Source organism: Python bivittatus, unplaced genomic scaffold (assembly GCF_059951505.1).
Source record: "Python bivittatus isolate LINGU-HERP-01145 unplaced genomic scaffold, Pbiv_v1 ctg000160_np1212, whole genome shotgun sequence".
NCBI classification, from domain to species: Eukaryota; Metazoa; Chordata; class Lepidosauria; order Squamata; family Pythonidae; genus Python; species Python bivittatus.
The window spans coordinates 6421140-6445387 of NW_028277076.1; the positions used below are offsets into that span (position 1 = coordinate 6421140).

The following is a 24248-nucleotide window of genomic DNA, read 5'->3' on the forward strand; positions in this document are numbered from 1 at the left end:
AGATGAGAGGAGGGGAAAAGCCCCAGAGACAGTACAACCTGCACCTCCTTCTTACTCAGACCCCATTAGCTCCATTCACACAGTCCTTTACCCAATTTTCTGAGTACCCGTGATCCATCGGATCATAAACTAACATTAGCCTCGAAGAGACTAACCAAGTTATCCATTTTCTGCAAATGCCACCTGTAGGTTTTTAGCTGAGCTGGGTTAGGCATGGATTCAGGGCAGGGATGATTGGAACATTGTAGGAGTGGGGAGAGCTGTGTTAGTCAATGGTAGCCAAACAGAAGGAGTGTTTTCAACCAACATATTTTATTAAAAGGCAGAAGCTTTGGTGAGATGCAGCTCATTTCTTCAGATGCATGGAGTGGCTACTATGCAGTGATTACTTTCATGTTCAAGCGCTGAGTCCTTGTACATACAACAGTTCTGCTGGTAGAACCCCAGGCAAGCTTTGTGTAGGTTGATAATAGCACCAAGAGGAGGAAAACGCTCATTCTTTGCAAGAAACAAGCCATGGAAAGGGAGTAAGTGATGTATGGAAAGGCTCCTTCTGAGGCAGTAGCCGAGACAATGAAAGGTAGATCATGATGCCTGGTTCAGCAATTTAATGTTTTAGAAGAGAGATGTCAGCAGTTGCCCGTTTTCTGTCCGACTCTCCTCCTTTGCAACCACTTCCGCATCAATCCTTTTAAAAGGACTACTTGGTGGCCCAGTATTCAGCTCGGAAGCTGATGTTGGCAAAGGCTTTGTTGAACTCAATCTCAGCTCGGCTGCCAACGGATTCCCAGTAGAACAGCTGATTCCCATGGAAGACTGTGGTCCTCATGGATTTGACATCTCGAATCTGAAAAAGGGAAGGTTGCTTGCCTCTGTCAATGGCTGTTTGGAACTTGTTTCTATTGCAGATTTTAGGTACAACCTGGACTTACACATCACACCAAGCCATGTTTGTGACTCCACCTGAATTGGTTGGATTATCCCACCATCCTAATCATAAACCATGCTTTAAGATCTAAATTGTTTCTTTTGCGCATGACACAAAACCCTAACCATACAAGTTTAGCGAGAACCCCGAATGCAGTCCAAAGTCCAAGATTCCTTAGACTGTGGTTGTCATGATCCCCCAAAACCTGTGCTTTGCCAGCATGCAACTTGTGGCCCCTGGAGCAACTCAACTGTTAGTGGGACCAAATATTTGGCCCTTTATTACATTTTGAGGGTGGTAGTGGAGATTTTAAAGACAACATGGGTGCTTTAACCATGCCAAGAAAACCCTTACCTATAGTTTGAATGGAGCCTTTGATAGGCACACATAGTCCAGTGGTGATCCTTCAGCTGCTGGAAGGCCATACCCCCGCCCTAATGTACCCCAGTTCATGCTTACTGAAATATAGCTGGAGTGTGTTTCGTTGGCATTTGTCCTGACTTCCACATATACTGCATGAATGGCAATGCGCAGTTGGGGGGCCACATCGATAAATATCCTGCAAGTCATTTGCAGTTCCCCATCCAGCAATGGTACTGGATTCAGGATGAGTCCATGGGGACCAAACAGCTGCATATCACAGGCTGTAGAGCAAGAAGAAACAGACCGTCAGATTATATGTGCGCCTAGCTTGATTTCAGGAGCAGCAGTCCTCTGGCCATCTCTGGATAGCGCACGCAGCACAGGACAGCACACCTTGGTGGTATTTCTTATCGGCCACTCTGCTGGTGTAGCGTAGCACAACTCCACTGCCAGGCAACAGGCGGCGCTGCCTCACCATTAGCGTGTTGGTCTGGGTGTTTACCATCAGCAGCTTCAGCTTCTTACAGGCCGTCCGCCACATTGTCCGTGTAGAAAACAGTATTATTTCTCCTGGAGTGAAAGACAGGATGGGCGAATGCTTCCAATTTCCAAGTTTACAATTTTCGTACTTTATAAATCTGGCTACTGTCTGGGAGCTGCTGCAGAGTTCACACAACACCTAAAACCCTAAACAGGGACTAGCGAATCGAAAGAGGTGTTTCAGACACAGCTGGCTTTCAAACCAGTTCAGTGACAAACCAACAGTTGTACTTACACAACCTGGTTATTTTTTTGTGGCTTGGCATGTAAGGCAGATCCAGCCCATTTGGTTACTTTAGGATCCAACATCCTATTTAGCAATCCAAAACACCCAGCCTATTGCTTGGAGAACTGAAGTACATAAAAAATTAACACAACAGATTTGCCCCCCCAAACCAGACTTTGACGTTATTGGTAGACTGGATTAGATATTATACTGGAGCAGAAGAACTGGAAGCCAAGGCTGGATTCCCTTTGCATTCTCTTGTTTTCTTCAGCAAGTATTCCAAAGCATTCTGACACGATTAGTTGAATCCAGCAGCAGAGTTGGATAATTGTGAACTCTGGACTTAATTATCTTAACATGTTTTATATTTCGGTCATGCATGCACACTTTGGATGGTTATAACTGCATTCACACAACTCAGTTTATTGACCAATTAACCTATTTTCTGGTTTATCTTGAACTACAACCAACTAAATGGGATGCACAATGCTCTACACCACCCAAAACAAACCAGGTTTAATCCTAACAAGGCATAGTGTGTTGTGAGAATGCAGTATCCTGGTTAACTGTGTTGTGCAAATATAACCAACAATCGCCTATCACAAGATTTTCAAAATATTCTAAATGAGATCTCCTGCTCCTCCAGCAGTGAAGTCCTGGACTTCTATCCTGAACTGTTACTCTGATGGTACAAGCCAAGATCTGACACATTCAGGAACATGCTACAGAGCAGAGCAGGCCGATAAGAAAAGAGTGCTTGGGGGATGAAACAAGATACGAATTTGAAGCTTCCTGGGTGATTATCAGCACCAATCTGTGAAATACCCACCTGCACTGCAGTTCAAGGAGCTTTCCAACACCTGGACTGTTATCATCTGCCCTAAAGGGCGGCCTATGGCAACAGTGCAGATCCTGGCTTGCACACCGGTCATGTTGATTAATCCACTGGGACTGAGCAACTGTCTTCCACAGATGCCTAGATGAAAAAGCCAGAGGAGGAGGAGACACAGAGACAGGAACAGATGAGTCACACACCTTTGAAATTTACAATAAACTCCCAGTCCCAAAATAGAACTGGTTTCCCCCTCACATCCAACACCAGATAATGAAGGGTTTTATCACATAGATGCGTTGGACCTGACATCCCCCGCTGTTGGAGAAAACCACCCAAAAGGAACGTTCCATTTTTAGCCATAGCTTGAATCTTTCTAGAGAAATGAGCTCAGTGCGAAACAGGGGCATGGAAGTGAGAGGGGAAGATGTACACTGAGATTAAGAAGCAAGAAGCCTCTGAACATATCCTCAGCCCAGGAATTTGTGATCAGGATTCAGAACAAAGTTGACAGATCCTTTCACATAAAAATGCACTCCTGGTTTTCCCCCAAGCATTCTTCCTAGAAGCCTGAATTGTGGAAAATAGGAGAAGGCATGTGATTTTTATCATTGGTTGCTATTCATAGGTAATTTATCCAAAGATCTTGGTTTATCTTGATGAACTCATCTGCAGCTAAATTTCTCCGAAGGGAAAAAAGAAAGCACAGTGACAGCTCCTAGCTGATGTAGCTTATCCTCTAAGGCTAAGCAGGGCTGAAAAAGTAGGGGAACATGACTTAACTATTTTCCCTTGAGTTCATGTCGTTTGCTTGGCAATAAGAGAAAAGCGGTTTTCTATTGCTTCCTTCTGGAATGTTTGCCCCCAGTTTCACCTGCTACCCGGGGATTTCCTGGAGCTCTCCTATCCAAGTGCTAATCAGGTTTGACTTGACTTAGCTCTACATCTTTTTAGACCTTTCTTGTTGAAATCACTGGAGCTCAAATGTGCTGGATTACCCTCCAAACCCAGACCTGTGTCCCAGTAACAAATCCTGCATCCAGTTAAAGCCCTGTTAACAACAAGCAGTGCTACATAACTGTGTTCCTCTGGGGTATCTCTCCAGGGTACATCTTTGGTTTCATTCCTGTGACGATCTTCTCCTTTGGACCATGGAAGTTCAAAGGCCTTGTACTGTGGTCCTTGTTGATGAACGGTAACCTCAGGGGTTGTCAGGAGGTCTACAGCTGGAGGCTGTGTTGGGACATCCAGTCGAAGGTCTGCCTTCATCATGGCCTGTTCAAGGCAGGGGGCGATGGAACACATTCTCACCATCATGGGCTTAGGAACATGCATGCACAAGATGGGGTTCACCCGTGTCTTGGTTTGGGGATTGATGCAGAAATCCTGCCGTCTCTGGATGCCAGTCCCACAGGACACAGAGCACTGGAAGGAGAGACCCAGAGATTATCACCATCATCTCTCTGCAACCTGGGCTGGAACACAGAAAGTGACAGGCAGGCTCCAAGTTCTGCCTGACCGGAAGAAGATTACAAAAGAATCCCAGTCCCTTTTCTCTTTCAAACAAAATGGAAATTCTTGCATCTCTTTCTCCTGTTCCCACTACATAATGAGCAGGAAGGACAGATTCCATCTGGACTGCTTGCATTTGACCACATAAGATCTGGCGCTCATACCGTCAACAGATGCCCGGTTGAAAACTGGAGGCCAGAATTATGGAAAAAAACATATTTCTGCTCCCCAGCATATTGATTCCATTGACATCCTGTCCTTCCTCAGAAGAGTGTGTGCTCCTCTCATTTTATTCTGACAATAATCCTGCAAAGTAGTTTAGGCTGAGAAACAGCAACTCCTCCATCTGGGAGGAGAATATTGTTTCACAGTACTGGGCTGGTTCAAACAATACATTAAGTAAAATCTCACTTGAGCTCAATTCTTGATGGCATCATGAATAGACCAACTGTATGTTGTTCTCTTGGCCCCAATACAGAAGTGGTCTACTGATGCCTTTTTTCAGATAGTTTTTTTCCCCAACTTCTCAGCCTGGAAATGTCCAGGTTGTCCCCAATCCAAATTTTAAACAGGTCCAGTTCTGTTTAGCTTTCAATAGACTAGGCTAAAACTCATTTGAATAGTCTGTTAGTCAGTGTACTGTAGGAACCCAATCATTGTCTTAGCATGCTGGCTAAACAAGGCCATTGCATTAAGCTAGAATGTGGCTTCTTTATTTGGTCGTAGCCTGGCATGTGAACACAGTGTCACTGTGTTTTGTTAACCTGAGTTCAGGATCTTAAAGGTTGTATCTAATCCAGGCATAGAAAGAACCTAGCAACTCAGGCTAAAGCCTGGTTCTTAGGGTTTGACTTCTCCAAGTTATCTCAGACTTCCAAGGACTCCTGAATACGATCACAATGCAAACAGGAATACCTCGGTCCATTTGGTGAATCCCCATTTGTAAGGACACACACGGAGAATGCAGGGCATGACGGAGGGTGGCTTCTCCATTTCTGGGCACTGGCTCTCAGCCATCTCCAGCTCTTGGCCCCCAGAAAGCTGCACACAAGTCACAGATTGGGTGGCAACTCCATAGCCACATGAGAAGGAGCAGGGACTACGTTCTGTCACTTTCCAGCTTTTTAGGGGGAGAGAAAAGCAATGGTGAAGGGACAGGCAAACTGCCCTGGAAGTGAGCTGCAATTTTTAAATTTATTTAATGTATTTATTATATTTATATTCCATCTTTTAAACAGAAATTGAAGGTGGTTTACATGGGTATTTCCCTTCCTTTCATCCCCACCCACCACAGCAAAATGTGAGGTAGGCAGAGCTGAGAGAGGACAAGTGGGCCAAAGTCATTCATGGGGCTTCTGTGGCCGAGGATGAATCCAAACCTGAGTCTTATCCCCTCCTGTCCCTGGCCCATCTAGACCTGTGGCCCAACTACTAATGCCAGCTTCCATAAGTAGTGGGATCACCTCCACACTCTTCGGGTTGGGAATGATGAGAGTTGCAGCGCCAACAGATCTAGAAAACGCCTGGCCGTGGAAATCGGATTTTCCCAATTTCATAAGAGAGAGGGTGAAATGCCAGACAAATTCTTGAGTGAGGATAAGTTTGATTCATCCCCTCTCTAATAGCACTGTGCAAGTTTTAATCCAGGAAAAAACACTTCTCTGCTGTCAGAACTGAGTCTGCAGAACTGAGTCGATGGGTTCATATCAAACATTAGCAGGAAAATTCAAACCATCACAGGTCAAAACTACCCAGATGTGTTTTTCTGCTGGTAGTGCATTCTTTGGGTAATCCCATTCTCACCACTTGCAAAAGGAAGATTTGCTTGCCTCCCCTCTAGCCTCCAATTAACAAGCACACAGCTAATAACCTGGGGGGACAAGGCTCCAGACTGCACACTTCCTGTTCCTCAGGGCGCAGCAAATCCTCACAGGCTATGTCTGGCAGGATCTCCTCCTTCTTCTCCCCTGTCTCTCGTGCGCAGTACAGGACCTTGCGCATAACACCTTCACCGCAGGTTACACTACATGCACTTTGCTTGTAAAGCCACCTGGGCAGGAAGGAGAGGAACAGAACCCAGTTGAGGAAAGCAGCCACATTCCACTGTATTCTCATTTTTCCTGCTGCAGTTAAGGGATCAGTTTTCAGGACTGAGGCCCAGTCCAGGGATTATAAAAAGGTAAAGCCTTCTCCAAGCTAGACTCCTGGAGGCTTCATGGCCATCACCAGGCTGCAAAAGGGAACTGGTTTACTGTACCCTTCTGGCATGTTTCTCACATCCTGGTACCTGCCATTCAAGGATTAACCAGCCCAGCCCTGCTTTACTGACTGTAATTGTAGCTGCTTTGAGATTTATAAGATAAAGCAGGATAGGGATAAAGAAAAAAGAATCAAAACATTGGTGGGGACTCTTGGAGAATTCAGTTCATCCCTAGTTCAATTCCAAGATGGAATACCTCCAGAGAAGGGTGTCTCGCCTTTTCCTGGACATCCTCAACAACCCACCAACCTCCCTTAAGTCGTTCATTTCATTGCCAGTGTGATTTCATTGCAAAAACACTTCTCAAATATTTGACCCAGATCTGCCCTCCTATAACTTAAGCCCTGCCGATCAGCTCTTATCCTCTTAGACATCTGAAATCCATGCCTGCCCTCAGGAAGCAGTCATTCAGATCTTTGAACGGCATTCTCATTTCATTACCTTTGAACCTGTGGAGACTGGCCCAAATCTCCCGCGGACTGGGCAAATATTTAAACTCACCAAGCTGATTCTCTCCTTTGTGGGGATGCTGGAGAAGGGAGACCTCTATCAGTGGGGAGGGTCTGCAGAGTCCCTTACCTTGGTGGACATGGCTCAGGATTACAACTTTCTAGCTGGTTTGCTGGTTTCTGGGTCTGGTTACAGCGTTTCTCCTCCGTTTCTTCTTTGGTGTCAAAAACCAAGCAAATGTACCTCAGTGACATCCATCCTGGGGAAAGGAGCAACTGGAATGAATGTCAATCTATATCAATCTTTTCTGCTTCCTTTAGCTGAATTATTTCTTCAAATCCTGTCTCATATCAAGCGAACAATTTGAACATTCGCAGTTAAGACCATTATACCCACTGATCAGGCTCAGACAACATGATAATTACATTAGACTAAAATAGCTCATGGTTCCTCCTGATGTGGACACTCAGACATTGTCTTAGAACATGTTAAACCAGAATATGATTAATTTGCTTGGGCTCTGCCTGCCATGTGAATGGAACCATTGAAGGAATCAGCCATTCTGTATCGGTCCATATTTTTCTAGTACAGATTCTGAATGGAAAAGAAAACACTTCTGCAAACTTCTAATTTTATCTGCTTTGAACTAAGGAAAAATCAGCTATGGCAGACTGCTGATTGCTTAGTGCCTGTGATGCCACCGACATCTCTTCTACAAACTTCTCATTGAGGAGGTGGAACCAATGAAGGAAGGGTATATCAATCTACAAATGATCCTTCATCCAAACAAAGAAATGATATACAAACAGCAGTGTTGAACCAGGTACTGGAAAGGCATTGATGGACAAGGAACCCAAGAGAAAGTTCTTCACCTCCTCCACAGGAGACTGAACAATTCCCAGCCAGAGGGCTCCAGACATATACAGACTGATTTCCAATCCGGTGTTGCTCTTCTGGGACATCAGACTTTGAGGATGGCATGGATTCCTGCATCAGGAGACAGCAAAGCCCAGTAACCATCACAGGGATACGGATGGAGAGAAACGTGCTTTGCTCTCATTGGAATTCACACTTCTCTCTCAGTTTCAAACCAAACCAGGAACCAGATTGTGCCTCCAGGCTGCAGAGGCATTCCTAGAAGATCAACACAATGGCTGGCTACAACTCAGGGCTTGGCTTGAAAGGGTGCCCACCCACTTGCCTGGAAAAGGGAAGGGAAACTGGGGAGAGAGATCGAATTTCAGGGTGGAGGGGAAGCAGCTTCTGTTTGTCTCCTGATAAATAAGAGCTTTATTGCTGATGCATGCACCATGACAGAACAGGTCAACTCTCTGGGGTTTTCTGAGAACACCCACAACGTCTCCCAAAATTTCAAAGAAGTCCCACCAGCCCCTGGTTCACCTATACTCCAACAAAAGGAAATGGACTGCTGCATAACCTCAGAAATACATACAGTGTTCCATCCCAACGGGCAGACGTTCACCGTGCAAGGCACGGAGGCTGCGGGTTTCTGATCTGCTGGGCACAGCCTCTCATCCACGGGGGATTCCAGCCCGTCAAGAACTTGGATGCAGGTCACATTCCACGCAGCCACTCCCAAGCCACAAATGGCAGAACATCTGCCCAGCTCTGATTTCTTCCAACTGGACGGGAAGAAACAGGAGTCCAGAACTGACTGTCCATTCCATATTTTAAGGGATGCTCAGCAAAAGACTGCACACATTTGTGGCTTGATACAAGAATTACTGTAACATAGTGGATGAGGTGTTGGATTTTGATGAGAAAGACTCGGGTTCAAGTCCCGCTTGGACCATGGTGCTCACTGGGCAACTTTGCAGCAGTCATATATCTTAGAGCCTTTCCCTACTTGCAACTAACCATGGCACCATTGGTCCTTGGCCATTGTTTTATTCTGCCATGTCTGCATGACATGGCATTCATCTCATTCCCAGTCCATGAGTGAGACAGGTTTAAATCATCCTTACTCTGTATTGATGTTAAGGTAGTATGTTTACCCTTATTCTGAGATTGTGCAAAGACAGTCTCAAGGCATATGGGCTTTGTCACCCATTATCTAGGAGGGAAGTCAGGATTGGTAATGACCAGGAATCCAGGCAACAGAGGCAGCATGGGGATCAGCAATGGGGGTAGCAATTATGCCAATACAGTTTTCTGGTGAATCAAGGATGGGTAGAGGGCCCAGAGTCATTACCCAATCGTTTCCAAGACAATTTTCCCAATCAGAAAAGAGAAAAAGAGCTTTATCTCTTTTCTGCCTGGTGTTTATTTACTTATTCCATTTATATCTTGCCTTTCTGAAGGCAGTGTCATTGCTGGATTTGCTGAGCAGATTAATAGGAGGCTTTCTACAGCCTTGGCTGAAAGCAAGTTTGACGAATCTCTGTCTTAGGACACACTCCAGCATCTCAGATCTCTTGAGAGCATTCATAACATATACCATTCCCTTGTGCAGGGAACTCATTTGTATAATTTTCATTAAATTCAGCTTATATTTGTTGTAAGGAAAGCTTATAAAGCAACACAGGGGTAGTAACCTCATGAGTTAATGAGGACTCTTGGAATTTTGTGAGTGGCCTCACAAAATAGCTGTCTTGCAGGGGTGGCCACACAATTTTACAACAGCGTATTACTAGGATATGCTAAAACAGACTGCTATGGCAAGGATAATAACTTTGAACAAAGTTTGCTAGCATTAGTACTCAGAATCTACCAGGGGAAAAGATGTGAGCGAAAAAGCTGTCTATATCTATAAAATGGTGAACCAAACAGATTATGCTTTCCCCCAAGATCTTTTAAGTAAATCAATAAAAATCCCGATGGACCAGAATATTGTTGTGATCACACAATACGTGGAACCAGATCAGTTAAAGGTCAGGAAGCTAAGCTTGGCTAGTTTTAACCTTGATTACTTTTTTCATAGCTTAGTGTATTGCATGAACCCAGCCCATCTGGTTAATAGTATGGTTCAAGGTTTCAAGGTTTCAAGGTTTCAAGGTTTCAAGGTTTCAAGGTTTCAAGGTTTCAAGGTTTCAAGGTTTCAAGGTTTCAAGGTTTCAAGGTTTCAAGGGGAGGGGAGGGGAGGGGAGGGGAGGGGAGGGGAGGGGAGGGGAAGGGGAAGGGGAAGGGGAAGGGGAAGGGGAAGGGGAAGGGGAAGGGGAAGGGAAGGGAAGGGAAGGGAAGGGAAGGGAAGGGAAGGGAAGGGAAGGGAAGGGAAGGGAAGGGAAATAGTATGGTTCAAGATGTTATCCAAACTCAGAAATTGGTGAATTCAGTAACTGGCTAAAGGATGTTGACAGGGCAGCAGACTGTATGGATCCTGGTCCAAGCAGCCTAGCTGACCCTTCAGAACATGAAAACGGGCAAAAGCAGCTTTTACTCACTGTGGTTGACATTGTTTCACAGTGCAACTTTGCTGCCTGGAAAGGGGCTTTGGCATCTTCAGGCAATATAAGTCATCCACCTTCTCACCTTTTGTCTTGTCAAAGCAGATATAATAGACTTGCAGAGTGCCTGCAGAGTAAGCGTTAGGGAAGAGATCTCAGTAGACATGACTGAGTTTCCACAGAAGTAGAGGAGGAATTTGAAGAGGACCGAAAAGGAATCACTCTGGATGACAAAAGATGTAGAATAATACAGACATGCATCCTTTTGTTTATCAAATGTCTTTTTTAAAAAGGACCTGCTTCTGCAAGATTGCAGCAGGTGCCAGTATCCAGCAATAGGGCCACACACATGTCGAAGTTGATTTGGAAGAAGCCCCTCAAACTTTTCACAAGAACAGATTTTTCCAGGCTTCTGTGTGAGCCTGAAAAAGGATGCATCTGCTTTAACAATAATGTGCCTCTTAAAGCAACCACATCATTTTGCAGACTCAAAGCAAGAGAACCCTGCTTTGATTAATAGCAGAAAGAAACTGCTTCTTTGAAGGCCACAGGTTTTTTTTCCAAACATTTAAAAGATGTGCAAAACCCCAATTAACGGAGTGGATTGGCTAATACTTGTGTATTCCCTGAGATGTTTTCTCAGTCCCCAAGTACTCCATGTGCCCGTGGGCCCTGTGCTAAAGTTAGAGATGTGGGAAATAAAAGGACAATGAAGCAGCTGACCTTTCCCACAGCTCACTGAGCAGTGGCTGAACTGGGCAATCCACATATGGGTCTCTTTTTCACTTGGCCTAAAGTAGCTGAAGGTGATGTCTGGGCTGGTGGCACTTCCATACTCTTTCCCATATTTCCTATAAACCTGGATGGAAAAGAAAAAGACTTTTGAATAGCAGCTAAACATACTGTAGAGGACTGGGGTACCTCATAATTATCTCCAGGAGCCCTTTTATATGTGATTCTTTCATTGTTCCTCCTTTACATCAATCAAAGGGATATATGTGTCCAATGCCAGCAAGCAGGTAGAGATTCACAGGCTTGGTGGCTTCCTGAATCTGAGAAACTCATCCAAGAAGGAAGCTATGAGATCTTCCTTCTGCACATCAGAGGCCAGGCCTCTGATCAAGATAATATCCTTCCTCAAGGTTGACAGGGCACATCATTAAAAGTGCGTATCATTCAGATGCACAAGTGAATGAGCTATTACTGATCAGGCATGAAAGAATAGAGGTTTAAGGTCACTTGGTGCACCAAGCTGTTCAGCTGAGGTTGTTCACACATTCAGCTTCAAGGGATGAAGTGTTTGAGAAAGCTCTGAGGAAGGATTAGATTCAGTGGCTTCTTTCTGCTCTATGAATTGAGGCACAAGTCAGTGAGCCTCATGGATCTCCCATAATGCCATAAACCTGCTAGACTATTTGGTACATGTTCCTGTTTGCCAAGGTAGTTACTGTCCCTGCTCCTTAGCTGGCTGCAACTTTACCATCTTACCTGTATTTCTATGTCCTCCTGGACTGGTCCATCCATATGAATTTCCTCCAAGCTAGGCAGATTATCTTCTGTAAGGAAGACCTTGTACTCCAGCCGGTTGTCCTCCAGGACAGAAGGGTAGGTGACATTTAAAGAAATGTGGCCTTTCCCAGCTACTACATATTGCCCTTGAACTTTCACAGCTAGGATTAAGTAAGAGAAAAGTTTCCCTATTTCTTCTTGCTATGGAATGGAGAATATTAAGCCAGACCTTTGAGTATGCATAGAGAAGTTCTTGGTGGATTTCTCAGGCTGCCCTTCAAAGCTGCAGCTCTGGAGGTCTTTGACTAGGTCATTCAACCTGTCTAGCTTTCTAAATAAACTGTTATCACCATCTACTGTTTTCCAAAAAGAATTAGGGGGAGAGGGTTGGTTTTTTTTAATAGAGCTGTTGTAGACCTGTTCATTGTTACTGTCAGATTCAAAGAGGTTGAAACAGAGAGATACGTTGATTTGTTTCAGACATTTGCAGAAGGACTGCCTACAGCAGAACGTCATATTCAAGCCCTATCAGTTTCAGTCTTAAGCCTTTTCTTCCCACCCTTTAAAATAGCCTTTTGGCTGTCTCTCTTCCCTTACTCAAGAGACAGAGACATCTGCTCCATGTTTACATAAAGTTTCAGTCTGGCCTGGAATCAGATTCCTGCTTCACCAGTTTCAGCCCTTACAGTTCTCTAAGCTGTGATGTCTTTTTTAGGGCTTATACTATCAACTCCATATGCCTCCATCCTCAAAAAGACCGGAAATTGACTGTTGCTTTTCAGCATTGGTCATGGTCAAAGGAGGCTCCAAAAGCTGCATGGAATCTTCCTCATGGGACAATCCATGGGGATATTCTCCTAAGCAATCTCCACTATCCTGCTGACCCAATTCTGGGCATCATTTACTTACCCAAGTGTGTGAAGAGGGGTTTCTGGTTAACCACGTGGATGGTGGTGATGTTAGGAGACAGCATCAGGAAGGTGATGTACTCTGGGAGAGTTAGGATTAACAAGAGAGGGGAAATAGAAGTTTGTTGTGAAAACAACAGCCAGGACCTTGGAGATAGGGAAGGAGGCAGTAGAAGGGAGCTCTAGCTCTCCAGTCCAGGCTCTGAGTTTCCTCAAAGCATCCAGCTGGCCACTGGGTCACATAGAAGGCTGGATTAGAGGCCTTGATAGCCCAATCCAGCAGGTTTATTCTTACGTACTTAGGACTGGACCCAAAAATGTAAGAAGGCAAGGAAGAAGATGGAATAGCACTATACCTCTGGCTTTCCCCTCAGCGAAAGAGCCCTTCACATTAAAACATGATGTACTGTCTCCCCCGCATACTCGGCATGCATCCATCTTCTTTCCTGAGTCCATCTGGCCATCACACCCAAACACCTGAGGAAGAGGAAAAAATGAATCAGCTGAAATTGCTTGCTGGGAACAATGGAGCTAGAAGCCAGCCCTGTCAATCAAGCCCTCTCCAGGAACAGCCACTCCCAGAATTCTTTGGGCCATGCAGGCTGAGAATTCTGGGAGAGTCAGTCGTAACACAACTAGAGGATGCCAGTTTTGGGAAGGCTGGTACGTAGCACAGAAACTATGGCCAAAGAATATTTCCATATTTTAATGCCAGAAAAGAAGTGGGCAAGATGTTCCCACTCCAAAATATACAAGATATGGAAAAATGACTACCCTGGGGCCACAGAGCCACTCTAATTCCCTTCTTCTATGAATGTGGGCAAGAATAAAAAAGGAGAGGCAAAATGTTTCCAATGGAGGAAACATTAACTCTGAATGGACATTTCAAAAAGGAAAGAAGCAAGAAGAGAATTTGGAAGCCACCCACCCCCCCATCTCCTTTCCAGAAGGACAGTGGCTTGCTGATCTCCACCCTTACCCTGCAGTTGCCCATCACACACAAAGCAAACGTATCCTTGTCTGCCAGGCTGTTTCTCTTGCACCTTGTCCCATCAATGAATCGGTCCCCACGGCTCACCATGAAATTCTTCCCAGCTGCCTGGCACATATATTGGCACATGGCATCTCCTGGAGGTAGAAGACAAGGGGAGAGCTCAGGTAATCGCTAAATACTTTTTTCCAGTGCTTGGAAGTAAGAAGAAGAAAAAAAGAAGGCTTTTTCTTGTAATGAATAGGAATCCACCAGTGATCTGCCACTTGGAAATGAACCTGCAGCTACACCAGACCCAAAGCTTCTCTAATGCAATTTTCTGACCCAGTCTGGTGGCAACACTGAGCTGTTACACCCTCAACAGACTCATGTCCTCCATGAATTTATCCAATCCCCTTTCACAACCATCCAACTTAGTACAGTTAATAATGCCTTGCATGAAGAAGGACTTTTCTTTGAAGAATTTTCAGTCTCTTTCCAGTCAGCTTCATTGCAAAACTTCCTTGCTCTTTGAAAGAGGGAGAAAAACCTCTCCCTGACTGCTTTCTCCAGGCCATGGATGACTTTACCCTCAGTAAAAAGTTTCTCCCCAGTTTGTCACACAAAGCCACTTTACCTTTTGCATAACTAGCTGCTGAAATCCACTCATAGAAGGAAGGGAACTGCCGATTAAGGTATAGCGGCTTCAAGTTCGTTGCTGAACACTGTTCATCCATGAAGTCCATTTGGGTCTTCAGGCAGGGCTTCAGGAGAGGAGAAGGCAAAAGGTGAAGGCCACGTTCTCAACATTTGTTTGTTTTTTTCCAGAAGGAAAGGATGGACTTTGCTTTTGAGGGGTTGGTCCTGCCTGATAATCTCAGGGAAGACCTGCAGATTTTTCTGGGGTTTATTTCCAATTAGAAGTATCTAATGGCAGAACATCATACCCCAAATTTGCATTTGCCAAGATAGCATGAACAAGTGCATAAACAGGGGAGTGATTAGCCCCTTCTTTAGAAATGGAAAGTTTTCAGGACTTCTTTAAAATACAGCGTTCAAATCCAAAGTTCACCTACCTGCACATTACACATCTCTGCCTGCAAGTCTTCCCCCCGACATGGGTGCCCACCAAAAGCAGGTCTGAAAGGAAAAGGAACCTCTGTACCCAGATGTTCCTGCCCTCTGGAACAGCTTATTCCTCTGGGGATTTGGATGGCCCTGACCCTGATGACCTTTCATAAGGCCTCAAAGACCTGGCCATTGGGCCCATCTGCAATGGTTTGATAACAGAATGATTGAGGGCTGGCCTTAATTGCATCATGTTTTTTATTTGCTATTCTTATTTGGCCTAATTCCATATTGGTTTTAATCCTATTTTAGCTGCAGTTGTGAGCTTGGTGGCTGTATAAATTGATTCCATAAATAAATAAATGTAGGAAACTAGTTGTAACTGTTGCTGACCTACATTTCCCAAGATTCCTCACCACTAGCCATGTTGCCAGGGTAGTTGGGAACTGTAGTTCAGCAACATCTGGAAGGCTACACCTCCACTCTAACCCTTGACCCATGCCACCTAAGCACTGGAAGAGAGACATATTTCAAACTGCGAAGTTCAAGGCCTTATTTACCGGGGATTGTTGCACTGTCGTTGTCTTGACATGATTCCCCCTCCACAGCTCCGGGAACAGGAAGAGAAGGCAGTCCAACTGGACCACTGCCCGTGTACCATATCAATAGGAGCCAGGTCTTCCAGGGAACTGCAGCGGCCTTTGGAGCACCACTGGAAGAGAGATCAGCCCAGTCAACGTCCTAGCAGTGATGCAGGTTGGTACCACGCTTTCTGATGAACTGGCCTTACAATTTAAATTCCTTTATTCTTAAACATGAACATCTGGCAGGAGATAGTCAAATGCATCCAAAGCTGGGTGTGAGTGTGGGAATCATGTATGGTAATTGCCCTCCCCCCAAAAAGATGCTTTTACCTTGTTGATCCCACATTCAGTTCCATCCAGAAGTGGGACATGGAGCCGAGAGCAGGCGGATTGATCAGCCGAATTGGTGTGGCAAGAGAGAACTCGACACATGTCCTAGGAAAAGGTGATGCAGGCAAGGAAAGGGAAAATGATGTTCATGACCTTCTATGAATCTACTTCTATGGCCTCCTTTACCCCACAAAATGTAGTGAGGCTAAAATAGAGAAGAAAGGATACAATATATACTCCCCTGCATCAATGAAGGAATTTTTTTTTTTAATTGCCCAGCCAATCTATACAAGAACAACATAAAGAATCAGGGAAAGACCAAAAAGAGGTTGACTCTGGAGAGACAAAGGGTGGACTTTTGTCCCTCAGTTCATCTCTTCTGGCACTCTTTCTTTCTCCCTTTATTTTTTCTCCCTGTTTTTTTTTCCTCTCTCCACCCAGCCTTATAATTCTCATCAGCAGTTGGACTTCTAATAATTTGATGTCCTGCTGAAGATGTTCAGATCCACCAGGGAAAACTCGCTTAGGCCAGCACACTATCTCAACTCAGCATATCTTACAGGATTGCTGTTGCAGGGATAAAATGAAGGGAAATCCCTATGTAAGCCATCTGAAACTATTGACAAAAAGGTGGGATATAAAAGTAATGGTAGTAGTAATGATAGGGCCCTGGATTTGGAGCCAGTTGTCTAATCCGGCAGCACCAGCACTTGGAACTAAAGGGCCAGTATAAAGTGTGATCTCTACATTTCTGGGTCCAGGAAGCTTTCTCCAACTTGATGCCCTCCAGATATGTTGGATTACAACTCCCAAGCTGCCTAAAGCTGCTGAGACTTGTAGTCCAACACATCTGAAGGATGCCAGATTAGAAAATGCTAGTCTAGACTGTTGTCATTCCTGAGTGGCAACAGAGCTCAGCATCCCTTTGTCATCCCCTACCCCAAAAGAGCTAGTTTTTCCAATGAATTCCAGCTTGTTTTATTCTGCTGAATCTGGTTTTTTAGCTGCTGTTGCAACAGCACTCTTAGATGTTTGAATGAACCCTTTCAGCATTCTAAAACCTCTTCTGTGCTCGTGGTGGTGAATGTCCGCAAAACCCAGAAACAACAGTTTTACCTACCGTGTCATAGCTGAAAGTGCAGGCCGAGGCACCCGAACCAAAGGCAATTTTGCACTGCTCCTCTGCCCCAAAATATAGGCCCGGCTTTGCTTCGGGGAGACTGCTCTTTAACTCAGGCAAATCATCTGTGCAGCTTGCTTGGCCTGTACTGGTGATAAACCCCAAGAAACCATGGCTGCCGAGTTAGTCAGAAGCAATACAACACCCTGTCTCAAGAATGCAGGGTGGTTAATCTTACGGGGAAGGGGCTTACAAAATCCCTTCCCACCCACTGCCTTCTGCAAAGCTAAGGTTTAAAGGTAACTACCAAACTGATCCCCCCTTTTAGAGAGATTTAGGATGTCAACGAGCTAGGAAAAAACCCATGGATGTGAAAAAGACGAATACATTGTAAGGTGCAACAAGGCAGAAATGTAAGGTTCAGTGTATTCTTCTTTCTTCTTAGGCATTTCCGCCTTTTTTATTGAAAAGGAAAGCCAAGAAGGGAGCAGAGATATGCCTGCAGATTCCCATTTCACATCTCTGGCTCCCCAGCCAGACACGTTTTATGCATTTGCAGTTCTGGGGGAGAGGTAATGCTCATGTTGCTAACATCCCACCCCCAATCTGATTACCCTTAGGTACTTGCCCTCAAAGACAGAAGATGGGATGAACTTCCCCACCTATATCTTTCCATCACACACATTCTTACCATAAGCCAAACATACTGTTGGAAAGATCTTGCATCTTCTCTTGCATCTCTCCATTGGATGAGGGTCCAAGGAACAGAGAAAACACTCCCTTGGTCCTTTTACCTGACAAACGCCTGGAGCTGCTCTCTGCTACAGACTGACCATGTCAGATCCACGCTGCTGTGCCCCCCTTCAGAGCCCATAATGTGTCTGTCCCCCACGCAGCGATTCCCTTCCCCATCGTGATCAATCCCAAAGCTGTCATCAAAAGATAAGCAAAGAAAGAGTTAAAATAAAGGTGCAGTAGAGATCAAGGTTTTCCTATGGTTATCCCAATTTCTGTCATCTTCAGACTCAGAGGCTAGCTTTAGGGGCTCAATGAGTATATCTGTGGGGGGATTAGTAGAGCCACAAAATAGGGGACGTATAGACTCTTTTTCAGGAACAGAATTGAATGTAGCTTTCAGCGGCATGCCAGGAGCAGGCAGACCCCAAAAGATAGAACAGTAAGGTAACAAAGTAAAAAGGCCCAAACCAACAATAAAAAAAAAAAGAAATTTAATTTAGAGATCATTAACGTTCACTAAGGTATTTATTTATTTGATGGATGCTCCCCCTGCTTAACATTCTTAACATTCAAGATGGCTAAGTACACACCAACTATCCTGTCCCATTAACATAATTCCACATCAGCTTTTGGAAAGAATATGGGGGGCACCCCCCAGATTTTAGGGAAGAAGGGTCATAGTTGGCCTTGAAGGTCGCTGATTGTCCATTCCTAGACCCTGAAGACTCTTTCTGGTCCTTCTTGCCCACTGACCTGTGTGCAATCTCATGGGCCATGGTGATGCCCAAGCCAAAGCCGGTGTCTTCAGTGATGATGCAACTCCAAGACCTGGAACACGCTCCACCCTTTGGAGTGACCCCACGCACTTGCTTATTTCCATCCGGGAGCTCTAGGTCAAATCTAAAGTCAGGCAGGCAAAGAAGAAAAAGAGTTGGGAGGGAAAAAAGAAAAGAAAAAAGAAACTGTGCTAGGCTCAGTTTTCCACCAAATGGGTGGCTTCTCTGTAGGTTGGGATTGCAATTTCCAGAGTTAAACATTATGGAATTTATTCAAAAGGAAAATTACTTTTTCCCAAAGATTTACTCATAAAACGGACAGTCACCTTAGCTTAGTGGAAAATACAATAATGGGAAGAGATTTTTCCTGACTTATCTTCCTTTTGATGGAGATGAGGTTGCCCTCAATCAGATCCAGGGTCATCTTTAATGCAGGGAACTGTGGTGATTAGATTAAGGTCCTTCAAATTATATTACATTGTAAACTCATGAAAGCAGTGAAACGATGTAGATTTGGGTCCTTATGGTCATGTTAATTACTATATCGTAAGCCAGACAGTGATTTGGTCCATGCATTGTGCTAACCCTGGTTTCTTTGACTAAACAACCATAAACTAGGTTTGCATAACACGTTAAGTTTATAAGTTAAGCAAACCACATGATGAATCCTGGCTTTCTTTTTTAAAAAGATCCCAATGGCCACCTACCTGGCCACATCCCAAATATCTACTGACAATGGCTGGATTCTCATATCAGGCTAAATCATCTTGTGGTTTGTCTGCCAGTGAATTGGCATGTTCTAGAAACTCAGTCCACTCAGCATGTTGTGTGAATCTAAGTCAATTGTGGCTCTCCAACAAAAACTCATGGTTTAGCATCATGTATGAACAAAGGGACTATTTAATGAGATCATACTAATACATTTAATTCTCTAGGCATCACTGGAGTCTGAAAACCAGATAAAGTCTGGTTTCTCTCATGCTCCATCTGCCGTCCTCAGCATTGCATCCCGGGTCAAGTTACTACAGTATTCCCTATCCAAGAGTTTTCAAAAACAAAAGCATTAGCTGATCCCACACTACTCCTAGTGCTTTACACATACCACTCTGACTCTGGAGAACTTTTGCCTCCCCACTACTGAGCTTGCTTGCTTGATAACCATTGCTCAAAATGAATGGTAATTACTTGGTGATATAAAGAATAAGATCTGCATGATGAGGCTCCAAGTCATTCTCTGGGTTGATCTTCATGCTCCATTTGCAAACACTCATGATCGAGGCTGTGATGTTGGTGGAAATCTGGATGCTTTCCTGGAGAGAGGATGCACACTGACCCCAATTAGACACAAGTTCAGGGGAGCAAAATTAGGGCTGAGACTATACAAATCCATATTGTAGCAATGTACATTTCTGCATGCCAACCAGGATTTTCTCAGTTAATCCAATTTTTGCAGTCTGCATAGCACACTGAACCATCATCTGATCATACAGGTTGGATTGGTGGAACGTACTAGACTAAAATTATGGTTAGCTAATTTGTAGTTCAGTAGATTGTACAAACAGGCTCTGCTCAATGGTAGGACCGGCCTTGATGGAAAGGTCTGCTCTTCTGACCAGGAAAGGGAGAACCTTAGGTCTTTCTCATTTATAATAGATCTACCTGTCTGGACAGTCCAAATGCTTCATGTTGCCTCCACAGTTGATATTTTATCTCTATCTGAAGAGGCCTCCACATTTGAATACACCTAGTAGACTCTCTCAGGTCACTTCCTAGGCTGAGCCACAAGTTCCCAAATTCAATTTCCCTTCAGTCTCCATTCTCTCCCCCCCCCCTCTTTTTACCTCAGGTTCTGCGAGGACAATCATTTTGATCAGGTGAACCCTGAACTGAGCACCCAGTGAAGCATCTCGAAGAAGCTCTGCTCCCTGTGTAAGAGAAAAAAAATATGTTCAAGTGGTTTCTAAGGAGAAGTTCAGAATCTGAGATTAACACATCGTTAATTTGCAAAGAAAAATGAATGCAACTTTGGCCTCTATTCCCATAGTTCACTTAAATCAGTCAATGTGTTGTAGGACCATGCCAAAAAGCTTAATCGAACGTAACCCAAAACAGACTCAGTCATGCGCAGGTTTAAACTAAATCCACCCAATCATATGAAGTATTTTGGGAACACCTAAATTCAGTTAACTGATGTATTTTGCCTACCAAGCCTTCCAAGAAAAAGGCCTGGAAGGATAGAATGACCAAAACAAGCAAGCCTATTAATAGAACTCATTGCAAAGGCCTGCCTTATATTTGCAATTGTTGAAAATTATTTTCATTACTCAACTTGAACTAAAGCTTCAACCTAAGTGTGTCTCCCCATCAAAGCCTCCCAACAAGAAGTAAAGACATTTTGCATGTGTAGCCCAAAAGGAACTCACAATGTTGAGGTTGGTGAGAATGTACCTCTCGGTGTCTTCCTTGTGGAACTGGTAGACATCTGGCCCTACCACCACCAAGAGCTCCAGGTGTTTCACCTTCTCCTCAGCCATTCTGCGAATCCGGGATGGAACCCTTCCTTCTGCAATGGCGCACAGAGAAGGGGGAGAGATGAAAGGACCATTAAGCACACAAACCCAATGTTTAAAGAAGTTAATTATTATAGATATGTCACTTCTGTTTTTATATGGGTTTCCAATAATAACTGATCAAATGGACAGATTTAAGAAAAGGATGCCCCTTTGCTTCTGGATTCTGCCTCATTTCCAAGAAAAACGTACTTGTCTGTACTGATGTTGAATAGTTCTGCAGAGTACTGAAGATGATATGGGGTCTGGGAAGATGCGAATCCATCAGCTGGTGTCGGTGTTGGTTTCTCACCGGCCTGATGTGAACCTTCTTGCCGCGAACAATGATAAAACCTTGCTAAGAGAAAACAGAACCCCTCATTTGCATGTAATTCCATCGGGCTTCCTGTCCCAACTGACTTGAATTGTTTAAGAGTTTTTTTAATGTAAGAAATACAAATACTTGGGAAGCTTGCCTCTTACAGAGGTAAGCCCCAGCCTCTAACATCATCTTTATTTACAAGAGAGCTTCTGGACCCCCACATAGTTCCCACAGGATGCTTAATTTTTTTTAAAATGGCAGTGACAAGAAGGAGTGACAGAAAACAGCTTCAACAGTTTGGCTTTTGATAAATGGGTGTTTTCTGCTCATGCATGCCCATCATATTGGGCATTTTGTGGTTATGTTTGTTAACCAAACGCAAATGAATAGTGAATGAAGATTTTTTAAAACATAGTTGACACTCTAAAACTAAACGAACATTGAACTGTTCCAATATACTCTCCATTTGAATGCAGAATACACCGAAAGATTTTAATGGAACTCATTAAAACAGCCTGAAACATCTTGAGATTTTACTCACCAGTTGTCCTTCACAGTATGTTACTCGGCATTCTGCACCTGGGGGTTTCAGAGCCCTCCCTCCAGCAAAGCAATTATTCCTTAAACGTCGCAGCAAACTAGCTGATGAGTTTAATCTTCGGGTGCTCACAAAAAATGGGGGAAAGAGAGCTTGATCGTGAGAGAATTCAAAGGCATAGAGATTCCCTGAAGCTTGGAAGGAACAACGCTGGGTTCTGCAAGATGCTCCAGCAGGTCTGTCTTCACAGGAGCAAGTCAGAGGCACAACCTCAAATTCTGGCACTGGAAACATGGGAATGGAGAGGCAGAAATGCTGGGTATGAACAAAACCAAACTTGGTTTTATTTTACATTTAAAATGGAAAACAGTTTGAGAACTTTCTGAGGGGGCTCTCAGATCCTTTCCAAAAGTTGCTGTAAAAGAATAGTTTTTAATATGACAGAAGAGGAAAATTATTAAATAAATAGGGCATAATTATATTAGACATATTTAATTTACATTTCATCTTTCTCTCTCCCACTTCTTTGTCTTGGCATCCCCAGCTTTATGGAATGTGGCTGTCAGAATGTCCTCCAGGACAATAAAATGAATCTCTCCAGGAACTCAAATCTGCACTCAGCTGTCAGTGGAAGAGTAAAGGACAAGACTTGAGATAGACAAGTTGTTTTTATTGTAAATAGTAAGAGAGTTCTAATAATGATCAACTACTGCAGGATCTAAGAACCCAGCCATATTTATATCGCATAAAGCAGGGTTTAAATCACAACTGCCTTTTTCCTGTCCTTGAGTAGTAACAAACTTCTTGTTTGTTTCTAAACATTGGGTGTACAGTAGAAGACCCATACATAGTGTTTTGCCAATATCCTAGTCTTAGGTTCTTTAGTTCCTCCTCACATCAGCCTTTGGCACACTCCTCCAAGCCAGCTGTGACCCACAACCCAAAGGAGATTGCACATTCCTGATCAAGAGCAACGTTCTGAAGTATGTATCTATTCATGCAAGCAGATCACTATTATTCAGTTTGGAGAACAAAATCAAAATACATCACAAAACTAAATAAGCAAAAGGAACCAGCTTCTTCTAAGTGCCTTAGCAAGTAAGAAGATGTGAAAAGGAGAGAGGTGTTCCTCGAGTTTCCAGAGGCAGAGACCTTGCAGAAAATACCTCCTGTTTGTAAATATGGAACACAACTGAGCTAAAACAATACATTGCATTGCCTCATTGCATCTCAGTCATAATTAAAATCAGGGCAACAGTAATTAAAATCAGTGCCAGACTTTGTGTCTTCTTACCTTCAAAGATTGAATTGGTACCAAAATAAAAGTAAACATCATGCGCTTCCAAAATATTCAGAAATGTCTGCAAGGGGAAGGGGAAAAAAGTCAAAGCTTCACAGATCAAGATCAAAAGATCACAGGTCACAGATCAAAAGATCACAGATCACAGATTACAGATCAAAAGATCACATATCAAAGTCAAAACTCCACACATCAAACCAGCAATGTAAGAGAGAGAGTGACAGCTGAAAAGAGATACATGCAGTAGTTCAAAGTTTGCAGAGTTGTACATGATGTTGGATCCAAGGCTGGGCATAGAAAATTAATGCAGGCTGTGATGAAATTAAAGAAGACCCACTTCTGCCATTTGCAGACTGCACATTTTCAGTGAAGAGCTGGACACTTTGCAGATCAACACTGAGCGGAAGGTTAACAGCCCTCTCTCCCCCACCGTCTTTATTCGGCTAGAGGTCAAACTTACCTGGTGGGTTCCGGATGGCCAACAAACCTTCAGAGGCAACAGAGTGAAAAATAACATCAAAAGATTTTTAGCCATGATGCAGGAGCTGAAGGCACTGAGCAACCACTAAAAGTTCTGATTTTTTTTGGCTTCTGAAAACAGGCAGTTGTTGAGCAGAAGTGCTAAAGGGCCCCACATTTAAAGAAATGTGACAGGCAATTGAGGGACAATGTTTTTGCTAAAGGCACCAGTGGGCAGAGGGCGGGCTTGTGCAATATTTGCAGACCAGCAGCAACCAAATAATCGGGATGGAAATGAGCTTTGAGATGGGGGTTAAAAAGCTATAGGGCAGGAAGGATGGAAGAGGAGAAAAAAATCTGTGTGAGGTTCTTTCCCATGATTACTTGTACTGTGCAGCCTAGTATCTCTGGGAAACATTGAGAAGGCTGAGATAATATCATTCAATGGGCCCTGTAATCTTCTTACCAACCTTTCTTTAATGCATCATTCTGGAAACACCCCTAGTGTTGGAGCAAAACCATGAATATCCCATTTATAAACCATGAAGCTGTTGATTCTAAT

At 43.9% G+C, this 24248-nt stretch overlaps 1 protein-coding gene across 1 annotated transcript; it reads right to left on the minus strand.

Moving 5' to 3' along the window:
- Positions 1-300: 300 nt before the first annotated feature.
- Positions 301-24024, minus strand: ADAMTS13 (ADAM metallopeptidase with thrombospondin type 1 motif 13). The gene is made up of 30 exons (XM_025166192.2): positions 23688-24024; positions 23222-23288; positions 21931-22211; positions 21281-21425; positions 20942-21081; positions 20360-20443; positions 19704-19828; positions 18496-18642; positions 17799-17933; positions 17005-17152; positions 15885-15989; positions 15531-15682; positions 14979-15042; positions 14540-14666; positions 13912-14060; positions 13289-13409; positions 12934-13014; positions 12004-12185; positions 11239-11374; positions 10513-10642; positions 8565-8754; positions 7984-8098; positions 7241-7370; positions 6272-6451; positions 5317-5521; positions 3969-4314; positions 2887-3033; positions 1685-1861; positions 1388-1572; positions 301-847 (listed from the first exon to the last, which is right to left on the minus strand). Exons 1-30 carry the CDS (start codon positions 23760-23762, stop codon positions 701-703), a joined length of 4416 nt encoding a protein of 1471 aa, XP_025021960.1. The 5' UTR covers positions 23763-24024; the 3' UTR covers positions 301-700.
- Positions 24025-24248: the final 224 nt, after the last annotated feature.